At 48.7% G+C, this 18,546-nt stretch overlaps 1 protein-coding gene across 1 annotated transcript in view; it reads right to left on the reverse strand.

Moving 5' to 3' along the window:
• Nucleotides 1–16,820, reverse strand: part of PRAG1 (PEAK1 related, kinase-activating pseudokinase 1) — a 21,952-nt gene extending 5,132 nt beyond the window's left edge. Inside the window, 4 exon segments of the mRNA XM_029087361.1 lie at nucleotides 1–399; nucleotides 3,822–3,979; nucleotides 12,892–14,717; nucleotides 16,464–16,820. The exon segment at nucleotides 1–399 is cut by the window's left edge and continues 8 nt beyond it. Coding sequence (XP_028943194.1) covers nucleotides 1–399; nucleotides 3,822–3,979; nucleotides 12,892–14,717; nucleotides 16,464–16,820 — 2,740 coding nt within the window.
• Between the last annotated feature and the right edge of the window lie 1,726 nt (nucleotides 16,821–18,546).

Consider the following 18,546-nt stretch of genomic DNA (forward strand, 5'->3'; position numbering starts at 1 on the left):
CACAAGCCCCTGTGCTCTTACCAGAGGCTGAGCCCCAGTAGCCATTTCCTTTGGAGCCTTTCTCCAGGGACTCAGAGGAGGAGAAGGGGCCGGGGCGGCCCCCCAGGCTGGCTGGGTGGACGAAGGGAGGCTCCTCTCGGAGGCAGACATTGCTCTCGGAGTGGCTGACATTCAGTCTGGGGCTGGCAGCACCGGCTGCTCTGCCTGAAGACGCCTGTCCCCCAAAAAAGCCATCTGGGGAGGACACCGTTCTGCTCACTGTCTTCTTCTGGGGCAGTGGGGGCGGGCAGCTGGGGGCAGAGGCAGGACCATCCTCACCGGGGACAGGAAGGAAAGGGACAGGGGGAAACACTTGGCTCTCAGCTGGAGGGGGCGAGTGGTTCGGCTCAGATGAGCGCCCTGGAAAACAGTGACACAGAAGAAGACGCCATGAGTGGCTCTTGCAGGCTGGGAGCGCAGGTCCCTTTCCATGTCCCTGCCACCCCCACAGGCTACCCTTCCCAGGGCCTTGGCTAGGAACAAAACAGCAAGCCGGGTTAGGCCTGAACCCAGCGCACAGTTCTCATCTACTCATGACTACAAAGCTTCACTGGAGAGGTGAGGGATTTAATCCAGTTTAATACAGCAAGTTTGCAAAGCAGGCTGCAACCAGCCATCTACAGAAACTCTCCCCCTCCCCGAAACCACTCCCCTATGAACTGCATACACAGTAGTAAAAAGCTGGTAGAGGGTAAATATTTAAGCTGTGATGTCATCCACAGGGAGGTAAGAACGAAGCACTTGGGATATGAGGACAATCTCTTAAACACAGCCTGTTTCACCTGGGAACTGCCACCCAGTGCTTCAGCAGCATGGCGTGATAAGGAGAGAGTGACTCACACTACACAGCTCCGGCCCTCTGGCTGTACCAGAGCACCCCAAGAACCTCTCTCTCTGCCCCACACTGGGTAAGGGTCACTGGGCAAGGCCTGGGATTTTGGCAATTTCCATCCTCCTGAAAAAATTCGTCCTCCCCATTGCTGCCTGTCCCCCAGCTTAGTGGCAGACCTCTTTGCTCAGAGGGCAGCCTGGCCCTGCTACGTACCACTAAACCCCAAGCAGCTCCACGTGCTATCTGCACATGGATTGGGTTGGGATGGCTGGCTCATTTAAGGCAGCTGTAGCAGCTATTCTCCTACCCTGGCCAGACTGGAGCCAGGCAATACACTTGGGAAGGGAAAAAAGAAAAAAATAAAATAAAAGAAAGAAAGATGATTTGATATTGAAAGAAAGAGCACTAATTTCCATCTGTGGAGACAGAACAAATGAGGAGTGGAGGGCTTTGTAGGGGAAAGTAAGAGAAGAGACATAATTATTTCAGTGAATTTTCTACACCATTTGAATGACAGGTGGGACTCTTGATAAACCTGAGCTCTGCTAACACTTTGCATGCAAGAGTAGAGCATGAAAGGTGCATGGTGGGGTTTTCCTCCAAGCAAGCTCAGCAGATAGTGGGATCTATTGCTTTCTTTGAACCCAGCTTCCAAAGCTGCAGAGTGGTAGGAAGCCATCCTTCCTCCTCACAAGGCTGCTTGCTGGTGAGGGTTCAGCTGCCAGCAGGCACTTCCTCACAGTGTCTTTCTGCTTGCTCCACAGGAACGCCCCGAGGCAGTTTCATGTGAGCCCGTAGCAGGCACTTGTCTCCGACACAACCCTAGTGACTCACCAGCTCTCACGAATAACCACACAACCTCCAAGTGCAGGGGCTCAGACCCCCAAGCTCCCGGCCTGTCTTGGTGTGTCACATGCAGGCTGAAAGCTGTACTAGCTGTGCCAGAACAGCAATCTCCGTTAGCTGCTCACCATCTGAGGCAAGGGCAGGTCCCCGAGCTCTCAGCTACCTGATGGATGGATGGATGGATGGATGGACGAGTGGATGCTGGCACTACCTGTCCCTGTGCCTCCTCACCAGAGTCTGGTAGCATAACATCAATTTTCATTTGTCCCCTCCACTGCTAAGGCTGCCTGTATGCTCCTGGTGTGATACACCCCATCCAAAGCAACAGCATTGAGAAACACCCCAGGAATGAGCAGCAATGATTTTGGATTACTGCAGAAGATGAGCTTCCCATGCAAGGCAGTTTGAGCACCCCATTTCTGACAACATGCTGAGAAACAGCTCTGTAGAAAATGTGAATCAGCACACGTCTCTTTTTGCCCCGTTCCTGGGTGCCAAGCTATCTGACTGCTGTTGGGCCCTTGGCCCAGGTGTCTACCTGCATTGTACACCCAGCCATCAAGCAATTGACTGCTCTCCAGTTTCAGCTGCTCTCCAGCTGCACAGTTAACTGTGGAGCCCATGGTTCAACAGAGATGCATGCCCCAAGCTTTAACAAAAACCCTGACATCTGCATCATAACCGACTGGTCTGTGAGAAAGATCCCCTCTGTTAAAACCCAGTCAAAAGCCACAGGCAGGGATCACTTCCAGTCCAAGGGGCTTTGACAGAGGATACAGCCAAGAGAAATTCTTCAGCATGCAGCCCAAGAGCAACTCAACAGGTGCATCTATGCCAGGACATGCAGCTCAATCCCCACTTTGAGAGGCAAGATTTACCTGACAGAATCTTACAGAACAAATGTCAGCACTGGAACCTTTGTCAACCGCTCCACACACCTAGCCTACAAATGCCAAACTGCTCTTACCTTTTTTTTTTTTTTTTTTTTTTACAGTTTCCTGGGCTCTGCCCCAAGCACAGGGTAACAAATGAAAACCTTCCACAACTTTCCTAACAGTCCTCTGCACCTTCCGTGTAGAGACCTTCTGCATGTCAAGGACTTAAAAGCTCCCCTCTACTTCATATTTTAACATCTAACAGCATAGCCAGTTAATTTGAGCTGACCTCACTCAGTGATTGACTGCATAGCTTCTTGCCTGCATCAGCAAGAAAAATTGCATTCGAGTTATTCATTTAAAAACTTAGCTTTCCTGAGATAAGCTGAAACAGTTGCTTCTCTTAGTGGAGGCCGAGAAATTCTCTTGCCCCATATAATTTTTGACAGCAAATTGCTTTTTTGCCCAGCAAGTAAAGATCCAACATATGTGAGCTTTTTCTTCCTCCTGTACAATTTCCTGGCATGGTCTCACTCTCAGACTCCAAGTTAGTGGTGGAAAAATGGAGTTTCCAGAGCTCTGGCTCTTAATTTTATTGCTGCACATTGTTGCTCTTGGAAAGACAGAACTTCTACTACATGAAGGTTGCCTTTGCAAAGGAAATGCTTTCTGAGCTGCTGAACACGTTAGTGCATGTCTAAGTTACGCACCGATGAAAAAAGTGACTTCATAGTAAGTATTTTTTAATCTCAGTTAAACGAGTGCAGGCAGATTTTTTCCCCTTCAAGAAATAGCTGGGAACACAGTGAGAGATCACCTCTAGCACAAGACTCCTTCTGGTACTCCTTCAATCTATGGGGGACTTCCTATGGCAGGGCTACTTGTGACCTTGTGCCACGTATGAAGCACAAGCAGGATAAGGACAGCTGCTTTCAGATGGAGGTTTTATCCAGACAAGAGGAGAGCTTCAGGATGAATTATTTTGGCACTTGTCAAGTGAGAGAGGAAAAAGCCCATGATGCTGGCCTGCCTCTGCCACATTCATATTAAGTGCACCGAGAGGCAGAAGAGTAGGAGAAGTGGAAAGATGAAGGGCTGCTGGGGAAACTAGGTGATCAGACCCTCATGATCCCTGTTCTGAAGATGCTGCCCCAGCAGTGGGCCTCAGGATGGAGGTAACTCCTTCCTCATGTCCAATGATACCGCTCCCACATCCAGTGGTCACTTACTGCCATCACTGCCGGTCTGCGCGTCTGAGTTGAGGCTATCGGTGGAGCCAGCCGTGAAGCTGACGTGGACGCTCCTGAAAGGTGGGCTGAGGCTCTCGGCAGAGCTGTTGCTGACCCTCTCCAACTCAGCATTACTCGGGTTCATTTTCAGAGCATGCCTAGAGACAGTGAAAGAGAAGAGTCAGGATATACCCTGCATGCATTTGTGCATGAAGACTCAAGCTGAGAGCAGCCTTAGCTTGGTCCCTGCCCATCTATACAGACACTGTACAGCCTTTTACCACACCACAGCATCTCATTCTTGTGCACTTTTCTTCTTTCTCCGGCACCTGGGGATCGCATCCCACTGCCACTGAGCAGGTTATAGGCTTGCAGCCCCCATGCCAGCCCCCCATGACAAACCAGCTGTGCTTGAGCAGAGAGAGAACCACTGAGCCAACAGCACCCAGCCCATCTGTGCCTCCTTTGCCTAGCACATGTGGGGTTGTGGACCACATCCCATCTTGGCCACCATCACTGGGGAGTGGGGACTCACCAGTGTTTGCCTTCAGTAAAGTTCTCAAGGGAAGGGAGTGGCATCACTCCTCCCATTTACAGAAGGGCAGGTTGAGGCTGGGTGTCAGAACCCAGTTCCTTCATGGTGGAGACATAAATGGAAGAAGAGTCCATCCCTAGCAGCTGTCGTCTCCTCAGTGCATCACAGTAACAATAGACACCTTCAGAAAGAAGCAGCACCTCTGCAGAAAAAAAGTGTCTGCCAAACTCGGGACCTATGATGCGGCTTTTAATGCAAGACCTACAGTTTTCCACGCAGCTTCGATCTTAAAACAAAAAAACAAACAAAAAAACCCCCATGAAAACAAAAACATAAACTGGGTTTATAACCTGCCAGGTCACAGTTAGAGTGATCATTTGTAGGCAAACAGGACTTTTCACTAAGATAAAGAATTTCTCCTGCATTTTCTTCATTTTTTCCTCCTTGGAAAACAACAGAAACTGTTGAAATCAAGCGGCACACCAGAGCACACACATTCCTAGCTTTGGTACAGTTCAGACTCTCTATTGGCCAGCAAACAAAGGTTATCGGTCCACATTTTTTAAGTAAAACTGCCAATCTGCTGATAAAATTCAACACGTTGTTGATTAAGAATGTAAAAAGGTTAATAAAAGACTTGTAAAAAAGAAAAAGGACTTCCACCAGCTATCTTGCTGGAAGGGATCCGGCGTTTCCTAATCAGACGGCTGAACGGCTGCTGAGAAAGACAAACAAAAGACGTGCACGGCCGTTTTCTTGTGGCACCCTGTTCACGCGCACAGGATCCCTCCTCTTCCAAAACCTCCAAGCACAGCAGATGCCATGAGCAATTTTTATTTGAAGATTGAGAAATGTTTCTTTCCCCATCCAGACAAAGCACTTACTCTCGTGTCCACACCACCACATGGAGAGCAGCATGTATGAGAAGCCCGGAAGAAACTTCTGCCAGACTTCCTCATTTGCCTGAGCAGCCTCGGTCTAAAAATACTCAGGGGCTGATGAAAATAAGGCTCTAAAAACCACCTCAGCTATAACTCAGCAGAGACACTAGTCTTGCACCAGTGATGAGTTTACCATGGCAAACCTCTTGGGGATGATGTACAAAGCTTCACAATGCACCACACAAGTCAAAGTTGAAAAATAAGAAGAGAGAGAGATTGAGAGAGACAGATTGAGGTTTTTAGCTCTGTTACGATTAATGCTGTTGAAAGCAACCAAGTGGTCTTAAATACCTTCTTTAAAAAAAAATATATATAAAGATATATCTTTATCCTATAACTTTCTCAGATGTTTAACTTCTGGTATTTTGGGGGGAAAAAAACCACATGGGTGCACGTCCATGCGGGTGCACTGTCTGACCTGGCAAGAATGAAGGAAGCATTTGAATCCCTAACAAAAGAAGAAGATTTTGCAAGAGAGCCACTCTCGATTTGCACAGATGAGACGTTTTCTAACACATTCCTCCCCTCTCACCCACCCCCAAGAAAAGTTGGTGCATTTCTGTTTCCTTCCCATGACTTAAACACAAATCCGCAGAGCTGCCTTACCATTCCCGCACTCAGAGAGAGATGGAACTTTGCTCGGTGGGGTCCAAGGTCCACCGTGCGCAGCCACACCTATTCCTCCAAGCAACACGGGCGCAATGCGGTGTCTGCCAGAACCGTGCTGGCTGCTGCCTTTGCTGAGCTCAACATTGCGGTGAAGTCAGATGTACAGAGAGCCCCGTTTCCTCCCTGTACCGCCGTGACTTATGTAAAATGCAGTTCCTGAATAGGCACACCGAAATAGAAATTGTTTGCCGCTTAAACGACATCCTGCTCTTGTTACAGCCAGGCCAGCTAATACCGCCTGGAAATATCTCCACTTTACATCTCCCTCTCCACTTTACATCTCCCTCTTTTCCTACTAGCTGCTTGAAGCCCAGGCTGCAGCCTGCAGATTAAAATACTGTTCACTATACCAAAGAATTACTGAAAACACTTGCTAGAGTCAAACTCTCCCATTCCAGTAAAATTCCACCCCAAGAGCTGAACAGCCCATCACTGCAACAGCCTGAGGGATCTTGATTTACAGCTAGCCCAAACTGCTCCTGCTCTGGCACTGCTCCTTCCCACCACACGTGACTGCAGGGGCACAGGTGGCTATTCTCCATCTCACCGTTTTCACCAAAGGATATTGGAAATAGAGAGCCCCATCTTAAACCTGAAGAAATCCTCATGATTGCTCCCCTTCAGAAAGGTGTAGTAGTGGTTAATTTATCTCCATTTCAAAAATCCATGCTCAGCACCTTAAAGGTAAGCAGCAGATTCAAGAGCAGAACCAGAGCCTCCTTCATGTGCCAGTGTATAAAGAACAGGTCACAAGAGTCGGCTCTCCCAGCCTAATAACCTAAAAAGACAGGATTTCCAGATCTCTAAATTATGCTAGTGGCTTTAAATACACTTCAATTACTCAACATCCTCCATGCAACACGATGGTATATTCAGGCAGCCCTTCCCATTCACTATTCCCGTTTTCCCATCCTGAACAATTTCACCCAGCTGGCTTTCCACATGGTTCCCACAGTCCTGCCTAAAACGAGTCAAGGTTGAAAACAGTGGTCTTGAAAAAAGAAAAAAAAACACCCCACAAACCAAAACAAAAAAACCCACCACAGTTTGGAGTTCTACAACATTGTAAAGGGACCCAAATAATTTGCCATGCTCCACATTGCACCTCCGGCCAGGGCATGCTTCATCTTTACTGTGATTCAATTCGAGCAGTAGCTATGTGTTTAATTTCACATTTGTTGACAGATCAGGGTCCCACCTGATGCTGTGGTGGGACTCCAGCATTGCTGACTGCATGCCTTGCACTTCTTGGAGAGAGAGTGAAGACGGACACCAAAGCATTGCTCCCCTCACTGCAGCAGACACACGTGCCTTGGGATATTGCCCCAGGCATCCCTCAGACTCCAGGCATGCCTTTGGCTTCAATTTCCTGCATGAGATTTGGCACGCAGATCTGGTTACCTTCCAAAAGTGCAAGGGGCAGAGACGTTTTGAGAGAGGGAGAAAGCCACTCAGACACAAGAGCTGCAAAGCTTGCTCCTTTCCAGTGGCCATCACATGCGCAGCCTGTTGGCAGTGATGGAGGACACTGGAAGCCACCTCTGCCCCACGCAGAGACCCGATCACAAGGAGCACCCACTCTGCAGCCCCATCACGGGGGTTTCCCAGCGTTGCTCTGCTGGCAGGAGTAGGTCCCTCAGCACAGCTGAGTTCTCAGCACAGATGATGGGACTTGAACAGATATCAGAGATGCTGAGCTTTATCGATCATGCAACAGGGGAAGGAACACACAAACCACCACAAACCAAAACGCACTCTGGGAGAAGGCCAGTGATAACGTCAACAGGACACCCTGTCCCCCTCCCAAAAAAAAAAGAAAGTACTGGAACTAATGCACAGCAGAGAGAAAAGCCAGGCTGCATTACAGCATCAGACACAACACATGACTGGGCATAATTACTACACAAGAGGAAGCACTTTTTGTCTTCTTCCTCCTTCCACTGCTGTTTCTTCCAGCATCTTCTCCTGGATGCACAGGGCAGCTAAAAACCAGCATACAGGAGCTTACAACATTTAAGGCTTGGATTTGTACTTATCCTACTGCTACCAGCTGGGAAATGTGTGGAAACCAAAATCAAGGTGAGGGAAAAGGAAGATTTTTAAACACTCCTAGCTCTATCCAGAGGACTACGCCACTCATCCCTGGACCAAAAAGGTTTTATGTAGTACAGGTTAAGTTAAAATAAAGGTCTGGAGTCAGAAGGTGCAAGGGGAAATTCGGATGGGGTGCAGAATTAAGATGGTACATGGGTCAAAAATTAAATCACTGCATGTTCTAATGTGGTGAAGAGAACAAGTAATCTCATTTAAATTTCCAACTCTGTGCTTTTTTCAGGGGCAAGATAGGAAACACAGAAAAGCGAATGACTTTCATTTTAAAAGAAACAATATCTCCTAAAAGATTGGCTGATAAATCACAACCTTTTAAAAATTATCTACTGGCAGGACCAGCATGAGAAATTCCCGATTAGTTTCAGACAAAAAACACAGAGGGGATCCAAAAGGTGTATGCCCTCCCTGTCCTGGAGCATGATTCTCTCTCCTGGTTGAGCCATACCCCCCCTTCTTTGCTGGATTTACTTATTTAATTATTCATTACATACCTTCCACCTAGAGTTTCTTATTTATTTATTATTATTTATTTTATTATTTTAATACTAATAAATTTGGTTTCTCCTAGATCAAACAGCAAGTCTCTGCTGTCACCCACAGTCATGAAGAAGAGTGTCAAAATTTGGGACCCATGTGACTTCCAATTGCATTTGTAATTGCCACAGCAGCTGCAAGCAGCCAGTCTGCTTTGTCACTGAGTTAGACCCTGAGACTGAGCTCCAAAAAGAAACAAGTACCTTGGGAGTAGGAAGAAAAGGGGAATATTCTGCCTGGGGGGCAGCAGTGATCTGTCATAAACCAATTCCTGGCAAGAAACACACAGCACAGTCCCACCAGCCAGTGCCACCTCCCCAGAGAGGAACAAACCTGGCTCTTTTCCTGATGATCCAATTCCAAACATCGTCGGTTTCCCGTTACACCTTTGTTTTGGGTTGTTTTCCCTCTAGCAAAAAGTGGCGGCGGCAGCAGCACCGTAACGTGCAGTCTTGGCACACCTCAAGCTCATTTGTCTTGGCTGCTTCTCAGCGATGGCGGGTGTCAGGATGTGTCGTGCTACACACTTTTGTTACCCCAAGTGAGCACATTCAGCAAATTTCAGAAGCTATCTATGGCACTGCCTTTTGAAGGTGGCATAATTATGATGAAAACAGCTCAAGAGCCAAGAGCTCAAGATGCAAAACAGCATCACTGTTTCCTTTCTTTAAGAGGAACATGAAATAAATTAACCATTCAGGTTTTGCAGGCTCAAAGGAACCGTGAGGATCATTTAGCCTGACCCTCTGCATAAGAGAGACATAAATTTCATCAAAGATTCATTCCTCATGCCAAGAAACTGAAGGCCATGCTAGAGCATTTCACACCAAAGAACCTTTAAATCATCATTGCACATGTAAGCCCTGGGAATCCTAGTTCCCCTGGTGAGCCCTTTCCTTAGCCAACTGTCTTCCCATCTTTTGGAAGACCACCCACCATCTTCCCTTTCCAATCTCTTTCCTCTTGTAATTAAACTCATTTTCCAAGCAAACCTTAAATAGCTATAACCTTTCAAACAAGCAGGAAAAAAGGGCTGTATGCAGAAGCAGTCGCAAGAGGTCCAGAGTAGCTTTATATAGGATGAAACAGGTAAAAATTCATTATTTTCCTTTTCTGCATCAACTTCTAAAACTTCCTAAAATCACTCCTTCCGCCATCCTAAGAGACAGTTTACTGCAAAATCAGTTTCCTCAGTGCCTGTCAGGAATTTACCCTGTAAAAACCTTTTTCTCTTTTAATTGTTAGAGCCAAGATGAACAAAAAAATCTACAGACTCACCTTCTCTTTCTCTGCTTTAAAACTAGTTTGAACAAACATGCAAGCTTTCTTTAAAATAAGCAATTAAATTTAATTAGGAAAGTCAAACAGGCAGGCTTCATCTTCCAGCATGAAATCAAATACATTGCTGCAGCTTGAGATCTAGAAGGAAAAAGGATGGTTACATGCCTTTCCTGCAGCTGAAATGAACCCTGATTGCTAAGCCTGAAGCCCCAAGACTGTGCCACAACCAGGTCTACACTGGCTTCATCTCCATCCATCCATCAAAGGAGCCTTTGCAGCTGTGCCACTAGAGAGCATCTTGGAGCGAGCGACTACGTAGGCATAACAGAAGTGTCAGTGGTTCTTCCATTACAGACAAGCACATACTCACAGACTGTCTGGGCCTAGGAGGGTGTGGATGTGTCTCAGAGTCATCTTTGTGTGCAAGACCTCCTCCCTTCTTCAGGTATTTGGCTGCAGCCCAGAAGGACCAGAGGAGATGTTCCTCTCGCACCAGGCCAGAGTCATGTCATGACCCAAAGCTGCAAGCAAGGACTGCCCAGGGTAACACAATCCCGCTATGGTGATTTTAACCAGTTGTGCACGTAGCCATCCCTCCCACCGCCACGCGCAGGAGACAACACCCTGGTTCCTGCATCAACACGCTCAGAGAAGCCACGCTTGAGACAAAAAAGGAGAGCACCCTCAAAGCAAACAAACAAAACCATCTGGGTTTGCATGGCTTGCGAAACCTGCCATCTGATTGCTCCTCAGGCCGGCGCGCAGGGGTTTGGTAGCCGGAGGGAGGGCTGTGCTCTTTGAGTAAGGTGCCACAAGGCTCAGCTGCAGGCACCAAGGCATTTACGAGACAAATACATGTAGCACAACGCAGAGCCTACAGCCACAGAGAGTAAGAGTAACACCACCAACTACTTCAACCACCCAGCAGGGTTTATGGCTCTGACAGAGATCCCAGTCACAGATGTCAAGTGTTCCCTGAACTCAGTTTCCCTGCCTGCTTTCACACAGGCTTTCTAGCTCACAGATACTTTCAAAAGGACTCAGAAGCAACTGTTACAGCTGGCACAGCCCAATCACACCAGTAGCATGAAACAGCCCCTCCAAGGAGCTGAAAATACTCTACACCTGTCAGGACAGATCGTAACTCCACGTGGAGGGCAACAGCAGGGCATGCTCCTGGCTTGGAACTCAGCTAGTCCAAGTCACCCAGCCAAGGAGACACCCTGACACATTAAGCAGCCTCCTGCCTCCACTCCCAGCCCTCAATAAGGCAGAAAAGAGACTCCGAGCACTGCCAGGGAAGCATCCTTGACCCCAGCATGGACAAAGGGCTCCACATGACTGCTCCTTCATGAGTGGAAGGGGGTTCTAGCACTGCAAGTGGAAGATGCTGCTGGGATATGTACAGCTGAGTTTGAGTGCCACCACCCTTCTAGCCTGTCCAGTGATCTCTGCTCTGCAGGGGAAGGAATCAGGTCCTAGAGGACTTTCAGCAGGCAACTTGGCATTTCCTAAATGATCACTGCTTGACAGCATCATATCACGTTGCAAATACATCCCCAAGTCACAGGCTGATAGGACACACCAAGTAGCAGCAGCCATGAAAGGAAGTTCACAAGGTCAAAGCTAAAGCATATCTTAGTGTCCTCTTTGATTTTAAAGGCAATAAAGCTCATCTTTGTGCTCACTTGCTTGTGGACCTTTTCTTTCCTCTGACTTCAGCAGACATCCTGCATCACAGCAGGAAGCCCAGCATTAAGGAGAACTAAAGCCTCTTGTTCATCCCTTCCCTTTCCTTGATAAACTTAATTTGTTCACAACTTGGTCTTAGTAAAATGTTAGTTCCCTGGGCTAGCCCAACCCTAAAAACATTGAAAATTTAGTGTGAAAACGAAACAGAGGATGGGCCAGCTCAACCACAGTCTCTACCTGATGCCTATGCGTAAGCTTGACCAGGGACCCCAAGAGCAAGTTTTCCTCTGAACACTCATCCCTTCTTCTCTCACCTTTTGAATGAAGGAGCTGGAGTCAAACCTGTTGTGCAATGCACAGTTCCAGGTAACAAAAGTGACACACACAATAAAGCAAATACAGAACATCTGCAGAATGTAAAAGTATCCCTCCCCACTATGATCAGACAACCTAATCCGTTAGTTGCATGGCAAGGAAATAAATTTTTCTTCCTCCATTTTATCTTTTTTTCTTTCCTTTTTTTTTTTTTTTTATACTTCAGCTGCAGATGCTGAAAGCACACAAAGTAACAGAAGTCTGGTTTTTTAATTACTTAGCAGAGCTACTTCCTTCCCAGACTAACAGCTCTCCCTTATTCACATTTGTTTTCTAGGGCCTGCTGTCACCCTGCCTGCAAACCTGACTTCCAGGAGGGCGGTGAGAGGAAAGCCAGGCGGCTCCCACACATCTTGGGTGCACGTTAAGCAAGCTCCAATTACCTGTTTATAGGCAAGGAGTCCTCCCTGGGAAACTGCAGCTTCAAGAGTTAACCTCAAAAGCAAAAAGACATTAGAGCCAAACTGAAAACAAGGATTTCTGAGGTCATTGCTATTAGCACCAAGAGAAGTTGCCCAGTTCCACCTACAAGAGGGGCTCGCAGCCCCAGATTTTCTATCCTATTCAACATCAAGGGACTGTGCTGAGACAGAATGAAGCTGACCTGGGAAAGACCAGCCATCCCAGACACAGACCTTGTTCTCACTTGAATATTGGAACCCAAGGCTGTACCTTGCAGCCCTGAAGGGTTTTTGCAAGTACACATGGCATTCGAACCAGGACTTGCAAAGATCTGACAGCTTTTCAGAGTAAAAAAGTAAGTAGTTTTTCAGCCATGCAGTCACCTCCCACACTCCTGAAAGCCCACCTTTGAACAGAAAAGGAAATAAAAAAAGAACAGGAAGCACCTTCCAGTCTACCAGTCCCTGCAGCAAACAGCCCAATTGCAAATGGCAAACAGACCACCACGCACACACTCACAGGGCTGTACCTGGACTGCTTTTTCGGCGGCGGCGGCGGTACAAACTCCACACCATTGCTCTTGTCTTTAGGAAAATCAAAGGAAAAAGACGATGATTTGCTGATCCCAGTTTGGTTCTCCAGCATCAGGCTGTCATCCACAAGGTCAGCACCAGCTCTTCCATTCTCAGCTCCCACTGCCCATGAGTGGGTTAAGAGCTCCTGCTCCTCCTCCTCCTCCTCCTCTATCCGGCACTGCTTGGTCCATGTTGGGGTGTAGTATTTCTGCCTCCTGTCATAGGACAAGCCTGACAGGCCTCTGCTGGACTCCTCTGCAGAGACCCCATTGAGATGAGTGCATGGAGAAGGGGACACCCCAAAGGCACCTGTGTCTGTACAGCTCCGTGGCAGCAGCTGAACACCAGCTCCACTGTGGGTGTTGTCATCACCAAACCTTGCCATGTGGGAGCTTACCGGGGGCATGTGGTTCCCCTCGTTACCTGGCTGGCTGTTTTTGGACATCTTCGGTGGAATGGCTGGACTCTCAGTAACAGAGGTCTTGGCAGGAGCTGCCAGATGAAATCTTGGGCTGTTTTCACTTCCAGATGCTTGAAAAATCTCTCCAGGCTCAATGGCAGGTGATGAAGTCCCAAAATCAGGGTGGGAAGTGGGGCTGATGCATGGCCACTGAACTCCCACTGCCGAGTCAGGACTACTGAGGAATATTGTCTTGTGATCATCCTCAGTGTGTGCAGTCATTATAGTTATCTTTGCAGCCACCTGGCTGGTGGAGTCCTGGTATTCTTTCTCACCACCCAAAGCCCAGCCACCATCCCTCCACGTCCCATCAGCTTGCTCCTTCCCAGTGCCATGGTACAGCTTCTCCACTTTTGCCTGTCCACTAACAGCCTTCAGCTGTGCCTTCTTCCTCTTGGTGCTCTCGGCATAGATGGGATCACTGCGGGCTTGCTCGGCGAGGCGAGGGCGCTGCGGCTCCACCAGAGCCTGCTGAGGAGTGCCTGAACCCTCAGGTCGGGGGCCTCCAGGGACAGAGGGCTCTCCAGGGAGAGGTGAGTCCTCATCCTCCCGGGATAAAACAAAGGCAGGCGCCTTGCTGCTCCCTGTGCTCTCAGGGAGGGTGGCGGGCTCAGAGGGTCGACCCAGCTTTTTTCTCTCTGGACACAGAGCATAAGGGAGAGGATCACCCTGGTCTTTCGTGATGCAGAAGGCCACGTTCACAGCTCTGCGCTCCTCTTCGTTGAACTTTACTGCCCTGCTGCTTGGCTTGGGAATCTCGGGAGCATCCCGCTGCCTCCACCCGCAGGGAGTGGGGCTCTCCTTCTCACACCGGGCACCCTTCCCCTCCGCACCACATGGCTCCCGCGAGACGGAGCGTTCTCTGCGGCACTCCACGATCGAACAGTACTCGCCCCCTTCGCTTTCAAAGCCGGAGGAGAGGAGACCGCAGTCACCCTCCGAGGGGAGTGCTGCTCCTTCTTTGGCTTGGGAAGAAGGGTTTCTGTTGGAGTTTGCAGTGCTTCTGTCCCCTAAGGCAGATGGACTAGGGCAGAGGGCCCGATGCGGCAGGGCAAACTTGTCTTTGGCTCTGTCCTCCTGCTTGCCCACCTCACCCACAAGCACCAGGCTGTGGATGGAGACATTTCTCTCCACTCGACTCTCCAGGCTTCGCAGGCCCACCATGGAGAAGCTAGGAGGACAGCAAGACAAGCAGTCGCTCGGTGGATTGTGAAGGAAAGGCTTTCTCACACCACCATTGCCAAAATTGTCAAGGCAGATCCGCTGTGCATCTCCTGATTTCAGAAGGAGGTGTTTGCCAGAAACCATGCCCCAGCTGACCTGCATGGGCCAAAGAGACAAGTGTGCTGTCAGGATGTGCATATGCAAAATGAAAGAGAGAAGAGAGAAGAGGAGAGAAGAGAGAAGAGGAGAGAAGAGAGAAGAGGAGAGAAGAGAGAAGAGGAGAGAAGAGAGAAGAGGAGAGAAGAGAGAAGAGGAGAGAAGAGAGAAGAGGAGAGAAGAGAGAAGAGGAGAGAAGAGAGAAGAGGAGAGAAGAGAGAAGAGGAGAGAAGAGAGAAGAGGAGAGAAGAGAGAAGAGGAGAGAAGAGAGAAGAGGAGAGAAGAGAGAAGAGGAGAGAAGAGAGAAGAGGAGAGAAGAGAGAAGAGGAGAGAAGAGAGAAGAGGAGAGAAGAGAGAAGAGGAGAGAAGAGAGAAGAGGAGAGAAGAGAGAAGAGGAGAGAAGAGAGAAGAGGAGAGAAGAGAGAAGAGGAGAGAAGAGAGAAGAGGAGAGAAGAGAGAAGGAGAGAGGAGAGAGGAGAGAGACCAGCTCCACAGAAAAGTCCTCTGGCATTCACAATCTGTTTTGCTCTGTGCTCACCCCACCAATAACTACCGCAAACCTTTTCTACTTAAATTACACTTGTCCTATTTCCTGGACCATTTGCAATCCTTGCATTACCAACAATAGCAATGCATTGAAATAAGGCATTCTCCTTTCTCTTTCTGTGGGTTCGCTGCCAGAAACGTGTCCGACCTGTCACGCTGTCTGCGAATCACCATGCAATTAAAGACTCAGAAAGGGAAGGAATATTTGCACCTCCCTCTGCTTATTTTAATTTCATTTCACACTGCACAGACATGGACTACCACAGGTTATCCCAGGATGGCAGCTTGGCTACGCTTAGCAGTAGGGACTGGGAAGCAGGTGGGGAAACCTATCTGAAATCTCTTCATCTGAGGAAGATCTATCCTGTTTGCCAAGGGAGAGGAGGAGTGGGAGAGGCCAGGGGTAACACGTACCTGAGAAGTGAACCCCCACCCCTGAGTAGCAGAACCCGCTCCCATAGCGTAAAACGGCCTCAGGCCAAATCTGCGCGCACAGACCAAACCCCACCGAGGATGGCAGCAGCACTCCTGCGCCCTTTATCCCTAGAGGACAAGCAAAGGAGAGCAATGGGAGGCTAAGAACAGAGCTGGCGAGCCCTGCCTCTCCTCTGGGGCAAGGATGGGAGATACACCTAAGCCATGGGCAGGGTGAGAGCAGCCCAGGCTTCACTCCACCTGGCTGGGGCAGCACCGATATCAACTTGTTGGGGAGAGGAGTGAGCCACCCACTTCAACAGAACTCCCACCACCTGGCTTGCCAGTTTGCAGGCAGGCAGCAGCGCTGCACCCAGAGGGCACTACTGTTCTGGCAAATGCTGGGAGCCCAAGGAGCTGGGCGAGGAAGGTAGGGTGCTTTCTTCCTCACCAACAAAGACCACGGATCCAGTTAGCACTGACTGCAACCAGACAGGGCTTCTTTCCAGTATATCTTCCCAGGAAAGTAACTTTAACCCACATCCTCATTTAAAATCCGGAAGTTCCTAAACAATGTATTTTTAAGCTCCTTTGCACATGCCTCATGAGCAACATCTAATTTAGCTTCAGCCAAAGATACTTTGAGAAGCCAATATAAGGCTTAAAAACCTGAGTCAAGACCAGAAGGAAGAACAAAGGGAAGGAAACATTTTTAACAGATATTCCTAGTCCTCCTGAGGAGAACTAAGTAACGGGAAGTCATGCTTTGACTGGATTAATCATTACCTGTGACAGATCTGCATTCATATTCACATCCGCCCACGCGTCAGAAACATCCGAGTTTATCATAGTTGGCTTCACAGCAATTGTTGGCTTTGAGAAGGGGGAGGTATTTACACCTTCGTCTTCCAATGCGAGGCTCTCTGGCTTGGTCCTAACTCCATTCGGGAGCACACCACAAGCTCCCGCGTCTGGGGGTGTTTGCAGCCGATGGGAACTCTTCGGGTTGAAGCAGTTTTTGCAGGAGCCGGGCTTCCAAACGTGTTCCACAAAGTCACTGCACGCAGACATCTTCAAATCCTCGTGGCTCAGACCAAGAGCCCTCTGCGTCTTCTGCACTGTCGTCCGCTGCTCATTTTGCATTTGCTTCCCAGAGCCGCTCTTAAAGATCGCCTAGTTATCTGGAAAAGCACAACACTGTCTGATTAGTTGGGTTATGCCCAAAAATGGGAAGATTTTTAATAGGGCAGGTGATAATTACACTTACTCTGCCTTCATCACAAAGGCTTATTGTTTACAAGGCTTTTTTCACGGCTTAGCTGAAGCCCACACAATCACTTAAAAAGCCTCAACTTCTAAGCATACCTCTGTAATAGAGAAGACATCAAGCAAGCAGCATTCCTATGTGATTTAATTCCCTGTTTAACAAGCACGTATAACCAGCCTCGTGCAACATTTAGATCAAGGGGAAAGAGGTCTTGGAAATAGCTGTTCACAGCCCCACAAGCAGAGCCAGGCAGGAAAAATTCCTTCTCCAAAGTGGCATCCTCTCTCTGGAAAATAAAAAGGCCTGGAGATACAAGGACCAGAATCAGCAACCGTGTAACCAAGGGGACCGGCAACAACTTCCCTTCACCCAGAAGCACCACTGTGATTACTGCGGTGGTACACAAAGGCTCCTCTCCCACCCAGCGCAACAGAGAAAGGCAATCAGCAAGGCCGGGGCTGGCACCGATTTGAGCAAGTGCCTGGCAGAAAGCTCTTATCTGGCTTGCCAGGAGCCACAAATAACAGTGTCAGCTCGCTGAAACGATTCATTGTCTGCAAGGGGAGAAACGTTTTGCTCTTGGATTACTTACAGACAAGGATTCCTTCCCATCTTCCTTCCCCAGGAGGAAATGCCCCAGGAACAAGACATTCCTGCATTCCTGTGCCCCCCCTCCCTGAGCCAGGGCTGATTGCGCTCAGCCAGTAGCTACCTGGAGCTAACAACTTTGGAGACACTTCAGAGGAGGACTCCCACAAAGCTCAGTGGAGTATGGAGAGAAGATCAGAAAACACAGCTAGATCAGGCAAATTGCAGCCGGCTTCTACGGGTGTCAAGGAACACAAGTCCCCCACATCGCTCCAGAGGGTCCTTCCCCATCTAACCAACTTTAGGTCATCATCTCCTGGCCAGCTGACCCCAATGCAAACTGAGGCTCCTTCCCCAAGCGTCCCTGAGAGAAGGGGCACTTTTACATCCCAATCCTGACTGCACAAGAACGCAGTTTACCAGTCTCATCCTTCAGTGCTCCATCCACGCAGACACACTGCAACACCACCACAGCTATGGACACCTTTGCACCTGCATGCGCCTCAAGCCTGTGCTTGAGTAAAGCCTCTTGCCTCTGGGCTCAGAGGAGTTCTGGCCACCCTCCCCAACAGCCACCCTACGGCACAGGGAAAAGAAAGAATACTAGTAAGAGCTTGGGTGGGACAAAGCAAAGTGGGGGAAGAGCCACTGACCCACAAGAGTCAGTTTGAATTCAAATGCCACCTTTGGGATAAGGGCCTCTGATCCACTAAAGCATTAGTACCTGCCGACTTCTCCTGCCTGGCAAGCTGATAAACTAGGATCTGTTTCATGGAAGAGCAGCTAAAAAGGGAATATCAGTGGGATTCACAAATCAGCTTAAGGCATGTCTCTCTCTTTTTAGGGAAAAGATTGCTTCAGGCAGATTTTTCCATGGACTTGAGTCCAAATTAACCGAAGGACAGCAAATCACTGTGGGATGTACCCCAACACCTTCTACAAGATTAACATTATTTGCAGGGAAAACATCTTTTAAAAATATTCTAGCACTGTTCCTATGTTTCCTTTCAGATC

Source organism: Antrostomus carolinensis, unplaced genomic scaffold (genome assembly GCF_000700745.2).
Source record: "Antrostomus carolinensis isolate BGI_N321 unplaced genomic scaffold, ASM70074v2 scaffold39501, whole genome shotgun sequence".
Lineage (NCBI taxonomy): Eukaryota > Metazoa > Chordata > Aves > Caprimulgiformes > Caprimulgidae > Antrostomus > Antrostomus carolinensis.